This window comes from Patella vulgata, chromosome 7, assembly GCF_932274485.2.
Source record: "Patella vulgata chromosome 7, xgPatVulg1.2, whole genome shotgun sequence".
NCBI classification, from domain to species: Eukaryota; Metazoa; Mollusca; class Gastropoda; family Patellidae; genus Patella; species Patella vulgata.
In genome coordinates, this window is record NC_065885.2 from 61,351,071 (window position 1) to 61,369,352 (window position 18,282).

At 39.0% G+C, this 18,282-nt stretch overlaps 1 protein-coding gene across 1 annotated transcript in view; it reads right to left on the bottom strand.

Annotated features, from left to right (window-relative positions):
- Window positions 1–1,336: 1,336 nt before the first annotated feature.
- The window catches only part of LOC126827589 (uncharacterized), an 80,578-nt gene continuing 63,632 nt past the window's right edge, over window positions 1,337–18,282 (bottom strand). Inside the window, exons 2-8 of the mRNA XM_050557075.1 lie at window positions 14,612–14,865; window positions 13,910–13,973; window positions 12,641–12,771; window positions 10,551–10,669; window positions 9,023–9,155; window positions 8,249–8,345; window positions 1,337–6,404 (exon numbers count right to left, since the gene is read on the bottom strand). Coding sequence (XP_050413032.1) covers window positions 6,343–6,404; window positions 8,249–8,345; window positions 9,023–9,155; window positions 10,551–10,669; window positions 12,641–12,771; window positions 13,910–13,973; window positions 14,612–14,865 — 860 coding nt within the window. The 3' untranslated portion in view covers window positions 1,337–6,342. The remainder of the gene's footprint in view (window positions 6,405–8,248; window positions 8,346–9,022; window positions 9,156–10,550; window positions 10,670–12,640; window positions 12,772–13,909; window positions 13,974–14,611; window positions 14,866–18,282) is intronic.

Here is an 18,282-nt window from a genome sequence, read left to right on the forward strand (position 1 = left end):
AACAACACGAAGGGGTTGGATGGCCAAATAGTTAGCGCGTGCGCGCTGCATCATAAGGTTTGTCATTGAGTCAACTGGCGTGGTTTTGGTTCCTCGGTTGTACGTGACAAGGAGTAGGGTCGCTGTTCAACCACGTGGGTTTCTCAGGGTCCTCCGGCTCCCCCCCCCCCACACTGCTAAAGACCCCTACGCGCAAGCGAATTATTGAAATAAAATTGAACCGTATATTAGTCCCGAAATGATCTAGTTTGCGTCGAGTGGACGTTAAGCCCCCTCCCCTCTCTCTCTCTCTCTCTCTCTCTCTCGCTAAGAACACGTCCAGCTTCATTAATTGGAATAGCACGTAAGAGCCAATGATCAATGGTGGTAGAATTAAAAATGACCACTTCACTAAACTTTTTGAAACCATGGTTATCCAAACTAAGTGCGATAGACCATTCGGTCACTCGGCCTACCAACACCCCCATCCCACCGCCTTTGAGGTTTAAAGTACATAAACAAAATGAAAAAGAAATGGAGTTTACAGCCGGCCTAATGAAAACGACTAATTAATTAAGAAAAAGAAAGGCGTTCCAATTTAAAATTCTAATTATTGAAAATCTATGAGGCAGTATTATTCGTTCCACAAAAAAATAAACAAACAAAAACATCTCAAATAATTAAGGTATTTATATTAATAGAGTAAAGATCGAAAATCGAAAGTAGAAATCGATTGTAATAACAGCTTAGTTAGAAAGGTATTTTATTTATGAACGGTGTAGGTACGGTTGTCATGGTAATGTATCTTATTTGTTTTCTCATGATAGTCGAGGTCGACAAATAAAAGCATAGGGTGAAAAAAATCACTAAGGAATTAACATATGGTTCAATTTTATTTCAATAATTCGCTTCGCGTAGTGCTTTTTAGCGGTGATGTGTGTTGGGGGGGTGGGGGTGAGGGGGTGCATAGAAAACTCACGAGGTTGGACAGGTGACCCTACTCTTTGTCACGTACACGCGGGGAAACAAAACCACGCCACTTGATTCAATGACAGACCATTCGGCCACCCAACACAAACTTGGTCATTTCGGGACTAACATATGGTTCAACTTTATTTCAATAATTCGCTTGTGTGTCGGGGCTTTATCACTGGAAGGAGACCCGAGGACCCAGAGAAATCCCACGAGGTTGGACAGGCGATCCTACTCCTTGTCAGTACAACCGGGAAAACGAAACCACGCCAGTTGACTCAATGACAGACCTTATGCTACAACGAGCACGCTCTAGCCATTCGCCCCCCCCCCCCTCCCTAGACAAGACAAACCCACGGACAAGACAAAAATTACACATAGACGTTTTTTTCAACACTAGTAATTTTATTTCTATTAGATTATTAACAAGTACAATTGTTACACAGGTACTCCTGTTACGTAATGTCAACCTGTTTTTGATTTAAAGTAACCAAGGGTGATTAACATTTTTCGGAAAACATCAAATTTCACACGACTTAATGCACGCTAACATATACACATACTGATTATTTTAAATTTAATTAAGAAAACAAATTCAAAATATTGTCATAGTGTGCAACAAACATATATTTGTTGTACACTAACAATTAATTAAATTAAAGATTAAGCCATTAACTCGATAATCCCTCTTGTCCAGTTAAACTTAGATTGTTAACATGTCTTAGTCTGGGTTATAATCCTCTCCATTAGAAACGGATTAAATATTTTAGAATCCACGCTAATCAAATCTATGGTAACCGAAATTAGGACATAAACCCAGAAACTCAAGAAGCATAATCATTATTATCTCTTGAAGACATTAAAAACATTATGTGTTAACAATCTTATTATTAGGTAACATTGTGAGAACTAGTGACAAATAACCCAAGGGTTGTGTCACATCGCCCAAGACAGAATAAGGGCACGTTCTCAATATCAACGCTAGATAATCTTCCGACTTGGATTCAAGCGGATTTAAAACAGACCCATCAATTTGGTTCACAGCAAATAAAGATGGCGGCGTTATTCTTACAAAGGGAGCACTCAGCAGTATATATAGATCAATTGAATTTTGAATTCAACATATCTTTGTAAATATCAAAAGGAATTCCTTTTAGAAATGAAATGAAATGGGGTTCTGCTCCGACTGGGCTAACGAAGACTGGCATACGCCATACAGAATGCTATGAGATAAATGTTGCCCGGGCAGCGGCACTACGGCCTATTCTTATATCGAATTCCAACTGCAAATGGATCTTTTACGTACACGCCAATGTGTACACGGGACTTGGGTTTTTCACTCCAACTGAACGATTGACAAGGGGAAACCACGTCGGAAAATCCAGATGAACTTTCTTAGCTAACACCAGGATCGAACCGGCGATATCCAGCCTAAAGAGCCAGTCCGAATGCTTACCCTAACCCTAACCTACAATCTCGCCAACAATCACGTGCCCTAACCTTATTTGTATTTCAGCGACCTTGACAAAAATTGAGCCGGTCTTAACAAATAGATTTAGCCAACTTAGAAGTCCTGTGTGATCCTAGCACACTGTATGGCGTATACCCGTCTTCATTAGTCCAGTCGATGTCATACGCCTCGAGGTGTTTCGTTTGGTTAGGCCTAATCCCCACTCAACGCTGCTGTAATGAAAGCAAATTTCTGTTCCAAGTTATGACTGGTCAATAGTCTGATTAACAACCAATACCTAACTACGTAACAGTATCATTCGGGTTTAAAAAGAGCTCCAAATATGTTTACATACGAGTAAAGTGACGTCATGACTCACGAAATTGACAACGCTCAATTAACCAGTGCATAGCAGAATATTGCAGATAAACTAATTGCGTGCAAAAACGAGGCTATTAAAACGGCTACAATGTAAACAATACTGTTTGGAGACGAACAATACTTTCATCGTTTTTAATACCTTAAATCACTGTCCAAAGTTTTAGGGAAGACCCCAGATTAAACGAAGGACTGTCATGTTGTTGTACTTAGTATAGATTTGATTAAGCGAGAAGAATAGACACACTCTCTCAAAAGCTGAAGTATCAGAGGCCAATCCTGCAATGGCTAGAGAGGGATTTCTCGGGAATATGGTCGATGCACAACTGTAGGACCCAAAACCCCATTTTTTTTTTAATTTCGACCTACCCACTGAGCCACAGTAACCTTTAATAGAATGTCAAGGTATTTTTTATTTAAATATATCAAGTTACCCAATTGATCATGAATCATAAAATACATCTTCAAACATCCTGAACGATAATTGCTTATTACTGTTTAAATAGCCTTCACGAGCTTGTGCTCAAAGGGCATATTCTTTGTAATCTTATAATAGACGTAATTTATAGGTCCAAAAGCACATAGTAATGTAATATGAGTGTATATAAACTGATTTACATTCATTAATCTAAAGTTTTATCGTAATTTCTAATCAGTTTTGTTCGTTGAAACAAATCGAATGGCAATTTGACACTCACTTATGCACAGACGCTTTGCCTCGTTTATCAAAGCGCCTGATTACAAATGGCACCAGAGAGCATATATTACACGCCTTCATCAATTACTGATTATAATATCATTGTGTCTTAAATATTGGATATTAGGATCCTTTAAAATACAGACGTGACGTCACCCTTTGATGTTGGCGCACCATTATTTCAAATAATCGTACGGACAACTTGCCAATGGTACATTATTTATTCTAGTGAAATATTGGACTTGCGTGACGTATTTCACTGTAAAAGCTCGTGCGGAGTGTCTGTATTTTAAGACGTTTAATGGTCTCGAACTTTTAGACATTGTGTAATATATTGTAAAATCACTCGGGCCTATGGTCCTCTTGTTGTTACAATATATTACTTAACGGAGCTAATATTTTGGATCTAGAAATTGACACAAATGGGTCGCAACGCATATAATAATGTAATGTGAATGTATATAAACTGATTTACATTCAATCGTTTCTGTTTTTTCTGTAATTTCTAATCAGTTATGTTCGGCGAAATACGCCAGAAGTCTCAATTGAAGACAATCTTTAGCGTCTGGTTATTCCAGTCTAAACCGATGGTATTTATTGCGCATGCTCTCCAGATAAGAATATAGCGTCACCATTTGACATGACTTGTGGAATATGTCTAGCCTTGTTCTTTGAGTCCCTTGTTCCAAATGGCACTGAAACGCATTATGGTACACGATTCGTGTACCAAAGATAAAATGTTTATTTTGTCTTAATTATTGGATATCAGAAGCCCATCTTTTCCCCGTACGGTCACAACATCAATGTTGATTTAAACCGACAAATAAATCGTGTTTTCTGTGTCGAAGATTTTGGATGATATTGAGTTAGAGACTTAGCTACTTTAATATCTCGCTCTCGACAATTAAACAATATATATTTCATGGTAAGGTAACAACATCTATATTGATTGTAAATGAATAAAACATTATGTTTGCAATGTCGAGGACTAGGGATAATACTGAATTATAGCTTTATGTCCTTTAAAACAATCGAAACAAAAAATGTTGTTTAAACATCGACGCTGGGACGATGAATGTCTAATAATAAGTCACGAGCACCGCAGCCCACAATAAACAACCCAACGGACTAGACACATAAGAATATTGCAAGTAAGAATTAATTTAAATAATATTAACTCAAGCGAAGGGATCCGTGGGTGCTGTACAGTCCCTGTCCTGAAGTGATAATGGACTCCACTAAAAATGAAAACACACTAACAAGGGAGACAATCCACAAACACGAAAAAGGGATCATTACCAAACAAGGACTTAGTAATTAGAGGGTTCACGATATATATATATATAGTTAACACTTATCACAGCTTGAAACAGTCCTTTTACCATTGTGATGAAGACATGATAATTCATCGAAATCCAGTCTGATTGAAATACAAATCTATATTTCGTTTCGTTTTTTTTTTATACTTTCGATGGCCTACACTACATGAAGATCTGACCGGTTGTATTGAAAGATTGTGTGAGGGGTTGTGTGAGGGGTCGTACAAGGGGCTTTTGACCCTTTGACGTCAGGCATTGATTAATCAATCAGCCTTGACGTTTCTACTGGTTTACCCACAGTTCCGTGAATCGCACGCCAAAAATTTGCCGTAACAAACTGTTTTCAATGTCTAATACCTCACTTCAACCAGAACGCCGGTAATATAACAACTCTTCCAGTTCCTAGTGTAGTAAAGACAAGTAAAACGAAATTTTGAACTATAAAAAATTAACGAAATAGGATCTGTGTTTTAATCACATTGATCGAAATCTATGGTTTATTACCATTTTATGGATCGAACTTTATGGAATCGTCATTTGGAAACTTCTAGAAACCATGGAAACTGTTGGAAACAATGTTTAGAAATAATTGGAGGGTTCTAGAAAAAGTTACAAAGTTCTAGAATTTCCCCAAAACTATATAAGCCGGACCAAACCAGTCCAGAACTTTCTTAACACTTCGTACAGAACTCAAAGTGTGTCGTAAATTCTCGATTTATTGCCATTTCGCGCTGTTGCACTTATTGTGCTGTTTTGTGAGAAATTCTTTCCCTGTTTTACATTGTGCTGTTTTGAGAGACTTGAACTCCTTGTGTAATCCAAGTTACACTGCCAAGGGATCTTTAATGTGCGCACGTCCCATCCAGGCTCTCTGCACCACCAAATGGGAACGTCCTACTATTTTACACCGACTGGGCTTGTGAAGACGGGCATACCCGTGTTCTTTTACGTGCACGCCGTACACGGGACCTCGGATTTTCGTACCATCCGAACGACTATACCTTGTCCCTTTCAGAACCCTCTGTCGGGCACTATTGACAAGGGGAACCATACTGGAAATGTCGATGAACTTTCTGGGCCAACACCGGGATCGAACCACTGGAGTATTCCTCAACAGTGACAACAAAAGAGTAGGGTTTAACGTCCACACGACACAAACTAGGTCATTTCGGGACTAACATATGGTTCAATTTTATTTTAATAATTCGTAGGGGTCTTTAGCAGTGGGAGGAAACCGGGGGACCCGGAGAAAACTCACGAGGTTGGACAGGCGACCCTACTCCTTGTCACGTACAACCGGGGAATCGAAACCACGCCAGTTGGCTCAATGACAGACCTTATGATACAGCGCGCACGTGCTAACCATTCGGCCACGGGCGGAAGGACAGACGTGGGTGACAACAATATATGTTCGTATTAAATGTGGGCGTATACAAATAGAGAAATTAAAATAGTCATTGTAAATAATATAATCCCCACAATAAAACTATATCAGTAATAATAGAGGTTCTGTACGGGTTGATCAATTCTTCTATAAATGGCTTTGATCATCTGTAGAGGTTCAATAAGGGTTTATGTATTTGTTCTACCAATGTTACATAATGTGGCTCTGAAAAACACAAAACAAAACAGACACAGATAAAAAACAAACTTTTAACTAAATAAAATGTCACCGGTATAATGCGTGAGGCAGGGTATGTTTAAACTTTCTAGCACCCCTTTTTTATGCAGATACTAGTTTGGTTGTACGATGTTTACTTTATGTATTTCCCTCTTCATTTAATGCATAATAGCCCCCTTTATTGTATGTAGGCGGGGTTGGATGGCTGAGTGGTTAGCACGTGCGCGCTGTATCATGAAGCCTGTCACTGGCGTGGTTTCGGTTCCCCGGTTGTACGTAAAAAGGAGTTGGGGCGCCTGTCCAACCTCGTGGGTTTTCTCCGGGTCCTCCGGTTTCCTCCCACTGCTAAAGACCCCTTCTCGCAAGCGAATTATTGAAATAAAATTAAACCATATGTTAGTCCCGAAATGACCTAGTTTGTGTCGAGTGGACGTCAAATCCTCCCTCTCTCTCTCTCTCTCTCTCTCTCTCTCTCTCTCTCTCATTGTATGTATACGCCCCTGTTAAATTATGTATATGCTCCTTTTCATTTATGTCAATTTTCCTTATAACTTATATGTTCCTTATAATTTATACCAATGCTCCTTAAAATTTATGTCTATGCTCCTTATAATTTATGTATATGCTCCTCATAATTTATGTCTATGCTCCTCATAATTTATATCTATGTTCCTTATAATTTATGTGTATTCTCCTTATAATTCATGTCTATTCTCCTTATAATTTATGTCTATGTTCCGTATAATTTATGTCTATGCTCCGTATAATTCATGTCTATTCTCCTTATAATTTATGTATATGCTCCTTATAATTTATGTCTATGCTCCTTATAATTTATGTCTATTCTCCTTATAATTCATGTCTATTCTCCTTATAATTTATGTCTATGTTCCGTATAATTTATGTCTATGCTCCGTATAATTCATGTCTATTCTCCTTATAATTTATGTATATGCTCCTTATAATTTATGTCTATTCTCCTTATAATTTATGTCTATGCTCCTTATAATTTATGTCTATTCTCCTTATAATTTATGTCTATTCTCCTTATAATTTATGTCTATATTCCTTACAATTTATGCCACTTATAAATTGTGTCTATTCTCCTTATAAGTTATGTACATATATATACTATTTTAGTCTTACTCCTTATAATTTATGTCTATATTCCTTACAATTTATGCCACTTATAAATTGTGTCTATTCTCCTTATAAGTTATGTACATATATATACTATTTTTGTCTTACTCCTTATAATTTGTGTCTATGCTTCTCATAATGTTACTTATAATTTAGGTATATACTCCTTTTCATGCGTGTGTGTGTGTTCCTTATATTTTACTCCTTATAATAAAGTGTATTTTACGCCTCTTAATTTATGTATCTTATGTTCATAACATACCCAGTCGGAGCAGAACAGTAGGACGTTAAACCCCATTTTATTTCATTTCCTTATAACATTCCTTTTAATCTTTGTATATATTTTTAATTTATGTATATACTCCATATGCTTTATTTATGTATATGAAGCCCCCTCGTAAAATCCGTTGTTCCTCGGGACTTTAACAAGAGTTTAACGCCCACCCGAAATAAACCAGGTAATTTCGGGACTAACACATGGTTGACTTTTATTTCAACAATTCGCTTGAGCTTAGTGGTCTTTAGCAGTGGGAGAAAACCCACGTGGTTAAACATGCGACACTACTCCTTGCTACGGATAATCTTGGGATCGAAACCACGCCACATGACGCTATGGCAGACCTTACGATCTGAAGCGCACGACTTAGACCATTCAACCTCCCGCCCACCCCCATTTTTTCCAAAATATTTACCATTTTCGGGAGATATGATACCATGACGTATTAAGAAATCCAGAATGACTAAACTGCAATTTGGTTTAAAATCATTGGTGATTATCAATTCTTGAACCTGAAGAAATAAATATAAATAGCTAATTAAAAAAAAACCAGATGACACTGGTGGGAATTATACAAGAGATTCATATGATTTTACCTAACACTACCAGAGCCACGGTGGCTAAGTGGGTAAGACGCTACCTCGCTAGCCCGTACACCTTGGCGTGCACGTAAAAGATCCCTTGGCAGTTGGAATTCGATGTAGCAGCAGGCCATAGCGCTGTTGCCCGAGCAAAATTGCCCGTTTTCATTAGCCCAGTAGGAGGTTCAAGGAGGTTCATATGGTAGCCAAAGGTTAACAGCCGCCTCCACCGAAGGTGATATCGCAGACAAAGGTTAACATCTGCTTCGACCGAGGTTGATATGGCAAACAAGGGTTAACGTTCAACTTTTACATGGGTGATATCGCAGACAAGAGTTTAAATACGTCTCCATCGTGGGTGATATTACAGACAAGGATAAACGTATGTCTCCACTGAGGGAAGAGGAGGAAGAGGAGGAGGAGGAAGAGGAGGAGGAGGAGGGGGGTGGGGGGTACAGACAACAGTTAACGCCCATCTCCACTGAGAGTGAAATTGAGGACAAGGGCTAAAGTTAATCCCCACCGTGGGGGATATCGAGGAGAAAGGTTAACGTTTGTCTCCACCGAGGATGGTTTTGCTGCCAATTATTACTGTAAATTAAAGTGACCTTGCTAATTGGATGGGCCTCAAAACTACCAACTTCACCATCAGCATTTTCAGGAACAAAATCAGACGTAAGTTCAAGGTCAAATACAAACTGGCATTCTGGGAAGACGCCCCGTTCATCCTCGTAACAATAACTGTAAAGATAAACAACATGCAATTATTGGCAAAACTAACATCATCACCATGATCTATCAATCGGAATACATCCATAAATTATTGGTAAATATAACATCTTCACTATGGTCTAGCAATGGGAATACATCCATAAATTATTAGTAAACATAACATCTTCACTATGGTCTATCAATCAGAATACCCCCATAAATTCTGTTTCAAGCGTGTCTGAATTATCAGGAGAGATTATTAGTCCAGGAAAGGGACATTCAATAACCATGGCTTCATACCACTGGTTAGTGCTTAACTCGAACAGTAACGAATCTTTCATCTTCGGGCACATTCGGCACACAGAGAACTATCTACTTCGAGACTATATCTCTGGCCTAAATGGCCGCCATATCCAACAATTAGTATATTGTTTTTGTAATGCAGTCCTACTCAGGTTCACATCTGTTATACACAAAAAGACGAATTAAACCTTTTCAATTTTATTAAATGAAAGCAGAACATATACTTCTCAAAATTCTCGAAAAATTATTAGTATTTTCGACTAAAATCATCGGTTTAGGACTTAAAATGTCGGTCATCTAGCTTAGTGTCTGTTCTCTAGCCGAGCTAATTGTAGACAGATAGTGTAAGTTTAGTATGCGACAAATCTTAACTGGCTTTGGTAATCATGGGAATATAATCGTCATATAACTAAATGAATATTACTATATTGGTACAGGCAAAGACATCGCGACATACTTGAATACCATGTCAGCCGTTTGACAACAATCTGTTCTAGAACTTCCGGTTTGGTAGCCTATGAAACGCCAGTGTGTATATCAATGTGGGAATTTTCTATCCGTGTTTATCAGGGTCAGCGAACATATCACTAGCAGGGCCTGATGGGAAGGTATGGAAATGAAATGAAACGAAATGGTGTTTTAAAGTGGGTGGGTGTAATCCAGCAGTGTGCTATGCGGACCGTTTTGTCCTAACAGTAACAGAGTAGTTTCCACCTACTTCACATCGAGATACAACTTTCAAGATTGCCTTTTATGTGCATAACAACATGCACATGGTTGGACCTTGGTGAGAGAGAGAGAGGGGTGGGGTTTAACGTCCACTCGACACAAACTAGATCATTTCAGGACTTATATATGGTTCAATTTTATTTCAATAATTCGATTGTCGCGTAGGGTTCTTTAGCAGAGGGAAGTAAAAACAGTAGGACCCGGAGAAAACCCACGAGATTGGACAGGCGACCCTATTCCTTGTAACGTACTACCCAGGAATCGAAACCACGCCACTTGACACAATAACCGGCCTTATGATGCAAAACGGTAGGAAGGGAGGGGGGTCTACATAAAACCGAATAATGGAGTTCTATTTTATTTTTCTTAGTTTCTGATTGTGAATAATAATACCTGACAGTCCCAACTGCCACCAGATTATTTAAATCATCATCTTCGACTGAAGCTTCTTCTGCACACTCCTTCATCATACATTCTCGTACACCTAATCCTGTAGCCAAACCACCGGCACACTACAATATAAAAACATACGTGTTCACTCATACAACCAAACCACCGGCTCACTTAAAACATACTTTACTCATACAACCAAACCACCGGCACACTAAAACATAAAACATACTTCACTCATACAACCAACCCACCAGCACACTAAAACATACGTCTTCACTCATACAACCAAACCACCAGCACACTAAAACATACTTCACTCATACAACCAAACCACCGGCACACAAAAACGTACTTCACTCATACAACCAACCCACCAGCACACTAAAACATACGTCTTCACTCATATAACTATGATTGGTTCTGTGGGTATGACGCAGGCTTACTAACCGGCATTTCGGGTTCTATCTCGAGATTTCCTAGTCCTGAGGGTGGTGAGAGAGGGTGGCAAGGGGGTGTCTAATCCTTGGTGTGCAAGAAGCTTTGACAGAATATGATGAGTAGAGAGGGAGAGAGACCATAGTTCCAAGTGGGCAGCCTCGTTGGTTCAGTAATTAACGCGCTGCCAGCCTCTGTGGCTCAGCGAGTGACGCGCTGGCTTACTAACCAGGAAGTTCCGAATTCCTCCGGATGTTCTTCGGCGGTGAAGAGCAGAACGCTTAGCAAGGAGCGGCTTCTAGTCCCGTGTACACATTGGCGTGCACGTAAAAGAACCGTTGCTAGTTTGGAATTCCACGAAGAGAAGGCGGAAACGCTGGCGTAGGATTGATGCAAAAAAGTAGGACGTTAAACATCATTTCAGTTTTTTATTTTTATCAGAATAAATAAATAAACAAATAAATAAAATCCTTCAAATGAGGCTCAGCGGAATCCCGTGATTACCGTAAATACGACTTGAACGCATAAATATTCTCTGAAAAATGAAATGAGGTTTAACGTCCTACTTTTCTGCACCGGCTGAGTGAATGTACCACTTATAAGGGGAAACCGCTCCGAAAATCCCGATAAACGTTCATGGTTAACACCGGGGATGAATACGCGAGCTCCTGGAGCCAGTGTTTTACTCTCTCAGCCACAGCGTCTGCCAATATTCTGTGATATAACAACCTTGTGCAATCATTGGTTTCTATGGAAACGGTGCATTTCAAAAGCTGATAAAACCAACGCGTAATCAAGGACACCATGATCGAACAGTTGATTCCCAGAACAGGGCTTATCCAAACAATAAATAGACCTGTATACATATTGATCACAGATTGATTATATAATAAACATCAATACATATCTAGATCTTACGCAACTGAAACATTGGTTTAACAGACACTAATTAGGGTCTTTCGGTGTACAGGGATAGGTCAGATTCCTATAGATACTCACTAAGCATGGGGAGATCGTTGCCGGTAGGGTGGTCTCGCTAAACATGGGGAGATTGTTGCAGCTAGGAAGGTCTCGCAAAGCATGGGTAGATTGTTTCATCCAGGTTTGACTGGCTAAACAAGCGGAGATTGTCTCGCTAAACACGGGAAGATTGTTTCCGCTAGGACGGTCTCGCTAAACACGGGAAGATTGTTTCATCCAGGTTTGACTGGCTAAACAAGCGGAGATTGTCTCGCTAAACACGGGAAGATTGTTTCCGCTAGGACGGTCTCGCTAAACACGGGAAGATTGTTTCATCCAGGGTTGTCTCGCTAAACACGGAGAGATTGTTCCAGCTAGGGTTGTCTCGCTAACCACGGAGAGATTATTCCGGCAAGGACGGTCACGCTAAATAAAGTCGTTCGGATGGAACGAAAAACCGCGGTCCTGCGTACACATCGGCGTGCACGTAAAAGAAACCTTGAATTCCAAAAAAGAGTAAGCGTTGTGCCCTTGTCCGGGGAAAAGTCCCTTATTACCACACCGTATGGCGTTAAATCCCATTTCATTTCTTTATCAGTTGGACGTAGGCCTACGTCTTCAGAGTTATCCCCCCCCCCCTGTCTAATTAAGTAACCATGAAATGGTTTGACATTTAAAATTGTATGTAAAATTACCATATTATCCATCATGTTGGGGTAGGTTGGTTTATTTGGTGACCTTCGACCTATCCACATCATTAATTCACCAGAATCATTGTAGAAATAACCATTTACATGTACACCATAGTGTACGATACCTAGTAAATCTGAAAATACATGGACAGAAACACTGGGCTAAAAGTCTCTTGGACAGGCGATCATACTCCTTGTCACGTACAACCGGAGATTCGAAACCACGCCAGTTGACTCAATGACAGGCCTTATGATACAGCGCGCACGTGCTAACCATTTCGGCCATCCACCAACACCCCACCCCTCATAACATGTGGGATTTTCAATCCTGTAAGTTGCAAATTAATATCTTACCAGAGTTGAATCTCTGAGAGAGAGAGAGAAATGGGGTTTAACGTCCACTCGACACAAACTAGGTCATTTCGGGACACAAACTAGGTCATTTCGGGACTAACATATGATTTAATTTTATTTCAATAATTCGCTTGCGCATAGGGGTCTTTAGCAGTGGGAGGACCCTACTCCTTGTCACGTACAACCGGGGATTCGAAACCACGCCAGTCGACTCAATGACAGACTTTATGATACAGCGCCGGCACGCTAACCATTCAGCCATCCACCCCCCCCCCCCCCCCCCCCCCCCGTGTTGAATGTCTAAGAGGAATACCAGTTCAATCAGTTTTGCCTATACATGCTCGTGCAGAATATAAACTATTGCTTCTAGTATATAGGCCTAAGTGTTTAAATAACCTTGCTCCCCAGTACTTGATTGATTTACTTAAACCCAGTCCCAACCGATATTCGACACGATTTTCAAACAGCCAGTCATTATACGTCCCAGCTACAAAAAGGAAAACATTTGCTGAGAGATCCACGACTATGGAATGATCTACCTGACAGTTTAACAAAAACTCTAAACTCTCGGGATAGTTTTAAGAAATCACTAAAAACGTATCTTTTCCAAAGGACCTTCACGAATTAATTAACTATCAATATACTATATTTATATTCATGTAAAATACTAAATTATTTATTTTAATTGTACAGTGCCATTGACCCAGAGAAAACCAACGAGGTTTGGCAGGCAGGTCCACTCTTAGGTCCGTAACCACGCGATTTAACTCAATGCCATATCTTGCGATCTAAAGCGCACGCATCATGTCACTCAATCAATCACAAAGCCCCTGGTTTGTTTTAATGACTGTCCCCCTTGACCATCCGGACGGCCCATACAACCTTCCAACATCCAAGAGAAAGACATGGTTGAATTACCCGCAGCGGCTCTCTCAATACACATCAACGGTTGGTTACTGAACTTGGTCTTTACATCATAATTCTAAAGAAAAAGAACAAACAACAAATTAGGTTCATTGAAATTCTAGATATATATTATCAAACATTTCTAAAAATAAAAGTTGAAACACACACCTGTACACACCCTCACGCACCATTCAAAACCGTGATAAAAAAAAAAGACTGTCTGTTGTTTAAAGTTTGGCACGGATGGTCTCACTCGGCAAACCTCGGCGGATTCCGGTACCTTACATCTAACTATGCGTAGAATCTGTCGAGGTTTGCCGAATGGGATGGTCTAATAGTTAGATTAAAATGTGGAGTATACTATCAAATCAATGATTAAAATGACAACAGTGAGGCTGATGTCCCCCGCAGAAAAACGAATAATCAGTTCCTTTACAAACAAATCCGAAACGCAATACTGAAATTTCGACTCAAATATTTTAAGAAACGAAAATATATTGAAAGTGAAGACTAGCGATTTATCGATAAATAAATAGATCACAAATCATTTTGAAAAAATAAATAAATATATTTTTGGCAAGTTTTCAGTTTTCTTGAACCTCTTCAGGTCACGTGTTTGTTTCTTTTAACAACGTAATTTTAACAAATCCGAAACCAAATATTAAAATTTCGACTCCAATATCACAAGAATCGAAAATATATACAAATATTTACTTCATTTCTCCATCCTCTCAACCCACAAAATAAATCCTTTGCTCTTAATTCTTCCATTACGGCATTCACTTTCTCCGTGCGAATCAAGGGTGTCTTTAAATCTGGTGCTAGGCGCACTATCTCTCTGTCCTTCTCATCTTTATCCTTCACGAAGACATCCGGGTAATTGACGAGTTGTTTGACAAATTCCGGTCGCAGTAATCCACATTGTTCTGTTTCTATATAAAAGGGCGTACATTTACTCCGTGACGATTCTGAAATGAAATGGAAATGAAATGAAATGGGGTTTAACGTCCTGCTGTTCTGCTCCGAACTGGGCTAATGAAGACGGGCGTACGCCATACAGTGTGCTATGAGGGAAATTTAGCCCTGACAGCGGCACTATGGACTACTCCTATATCGAATTCCAACTGTCAAAGGATCTTTTACGTGCACGCCAATGTGTACACGGAACCTCGGTTTTTCGTCCCATCCGAACGACTAGACAGTTGTCCTTGCCAGGCCCTCGGTCCTGCATCGTGACGATTCTGAAAGATACAAATTTTCAATAGCTGGAAAATGTAAACAACCATGAAATGAAATAGGGCACACTGATCAGTAGTCTCTGTCATCCAGAAAAATAATCTACGAATAGTAGATTTGAAAATAGTAGGTCATTGACTAGATTATCCGGTCTTTTACATTATCATAAACAAAGTCTAAGGGAGGTAACTAGTCCCAAAACAAAATGTCGACGTCCATGAAATTAATTTAAGCATGCCATTTCAGAAAATCCATTGGATTGCATTGCCAGTTCAATATCCAACACTCTTATTTTTTTTATTGTAAAATGTCTCTCTTCGTGGGCCATATCTATGTTTTTTAATCAATGCTAATTCGTCGTCACGATTCATGTTTGTTTATAATAATGAAAGAATTATGGAATTTATTGCGGGAATGGGCGCAACTCTTACTTCTTGGCCAAAGATACTGGATAATCAACCACATAAAAAAAACTCCCGGTTACGCATAGGCAATGGAACCTTTCGTCAAATATTGACAAGGGTCTCAGACCCTCCGTACGTTGAAGACTAGGAGGTTCTGGGTGACCGAGACTAACTGATCAGCAGTGAATATTCGCTAGTCCGCTACAGTCACTGATAGGGATGACATCGATGCGACTTAATGAGCCCCAAATGTTAACTTTTATCCTTCTGCAAATTTTAAAAATTCTAGAACATTTTTTAAGCATTAGAAAAATAAATAAAGTTGATTCAAGTATATGTAAGTAAAAATTATTTCCTATTTAATGTAAATGGGTATGTATAATGAGTAAAAGGCGCCATTCTGTCCGGGCTAGTAACGTCTTATGTAAACAATGTACGCGCCATTAAGCCAATGATTGAAGCCGCGTGATGTGACGTCACATCGCAATACCTCTATGGAACAGATTCGAAATAGGGTTTGATTTCCAGCTTGTCTGCCCTAGCCAGGCTAAAGACGGGCATACGACAATTCTTACCCAATGCTAGGTTTCCACTATCACGATTCGTGCTACGATTGAAATCGTGGTTTTAATCGTGGAGTAATTGTGGTGATCCTATCAAGTCTTATCATGTATTGCGGTCAGTCTTGGCAATCATGTTGATCGTTTTGAAACGTATGATTGAGGGGATCGGCACTTACCGAATCGTGGACTCAAAAGGGACAATCGCACGACATTTGGAACCTAGCATTAAAGGGTATTTTTGTGGCGGAAACCTATAATGCATTTAATCTGAAAAAAACCATCAAACTTTTCAACCGTAAATTTACTTTCATGGATAAAATTTCTACCTTCTACTGTCAACTTTTGACTTTGTATACTTTATACTGTCAACTTTTGACTTTGCATACTTTCTACTGTCAACTTTTGACTTTGCATACTTTTTGTTAACTTTTGACTTTCTATATTTTCTACTTCAGTCTTCCACAATTAATACACAAAGCACAAACTCCTAACTAAGCCACCGCATCGGGGTTTAAAGGACAATATTGGTGTCAGTCATTATTACGTATGTGATAGAACTGGTTAAACACGTTCCAAATATAATTTTAACATAGAGATTATTGTTACGGTAGACGCGTAACCAAGATTTGAAGAACAGAAAGTGACGCCAAATAAGGAAAACACAAATTATCCTTATATATAACGGACTGGAGTAGAGACTGATAACAAATACCCAGTCGATTTTCAGCTTACTGATATCACATATTTAATTTTGGCTGAAACCAATTAATGAAATCAAATAGATGAGTTGAACAAATTTCATTCTTCCACAATCCTCAAAATCTCGGGTCTCTACAACGAATGCTAAACCATAAAAAAGAGCTGATCTCCTGCAACGTGATTGGGACATATTAAATATTTGTTTAAAAGCAAGTCAACATTGAGGCTGATGTCCCCCGCCGAAATCCTCAAACAAATAGATGACGCATATTAATTAATTGCAGATTATCTGTTTCAAAAGTATCTAGCATTCAAACCGATTATCTATACTAAGTCTAGCATAAAATGTTCACTATCAAACTCAGTCAAGGTTTTGAAGTACCTGGTAGTGAAACAATACACTAAGTCTTATCACTCTCTATTAGTTAGGATCGAAGTTGTCTTGTGTAATAATATTGCTAGAATTTTTGCTCTTGAAATTAATGGGAGCAGTATATTTCATTAATTAATGTTTTTGGTGGCAAGTTATTAAATTCACATATATGTAGAATTGTACTAAAATCAACTTAGTAAGTGACAGTTGACACGTAAAAAGACTTACAGAGCCAAAACATAGCTGGTTGTATGTGTCAATAAAATACCACGAGATTACACGTGCTGGGAAATTAACTAATTACATCATTTGGCTAAAGTAACCAATCATATCAGAAATTTCACAGGTTCAAGGCTATGAACAAGCTTTTCTGTGCGTGATATCCATGAGTCCTATAAAAGAAATCATAGTAACTTTTAAGTCAGACCTCCATTAGATTCCGGAGAGATTATCATCTGAGTGCAGTTTCTATCAGCAGACTCGCCCAACGAGTCTGGCTGAATGAGGTTTGAGAGAATGACTTTATTCTATTATGCATTGTATCCATATGATATATAACATGTAAAAACAAACTGTAGCATTGTTATTCCTGGAAAGAGAAACGTCTTAAGAAAACTGTAAGAAGTAAATACACAACGTGAAGCAGAAGCAAAAACAGCTAGAGACAAATTCTAGACGATCACAAGGCTACTAAGATATGTAGTAAGAAAAGATGCATGGGTCGTACGTAGGATGTGGCGACCCGTTTTGCAACGCCCGCTCTCCACATCTGACAGAAGACCCATGGTGCTACACTTGCCCCAAAGCATCGAACAAAGAAATTGCTTAGCCCTGCTTAACTTTAGCGGAAATGTTAACCATTGAACTCAGTCAAGATCAAGTTCAAACATTCTACCTCAATTGAAAGCCGAGTTGTTTTGTCCCAATTTCTTGAACAATTAAATTCTCATCATTGAACTTAGTCATAAGGTATTGATTTAACGAATCTATACTCGGGGTTTCATCGCTCTCACCCAATTAAAACCAAACTCACAACCAATCAAATTGCTTATCTCTGCTTAGCCTTAGCGCCAGTACCGAGTCGAATGGTACTGAATGATTGTATTGTTA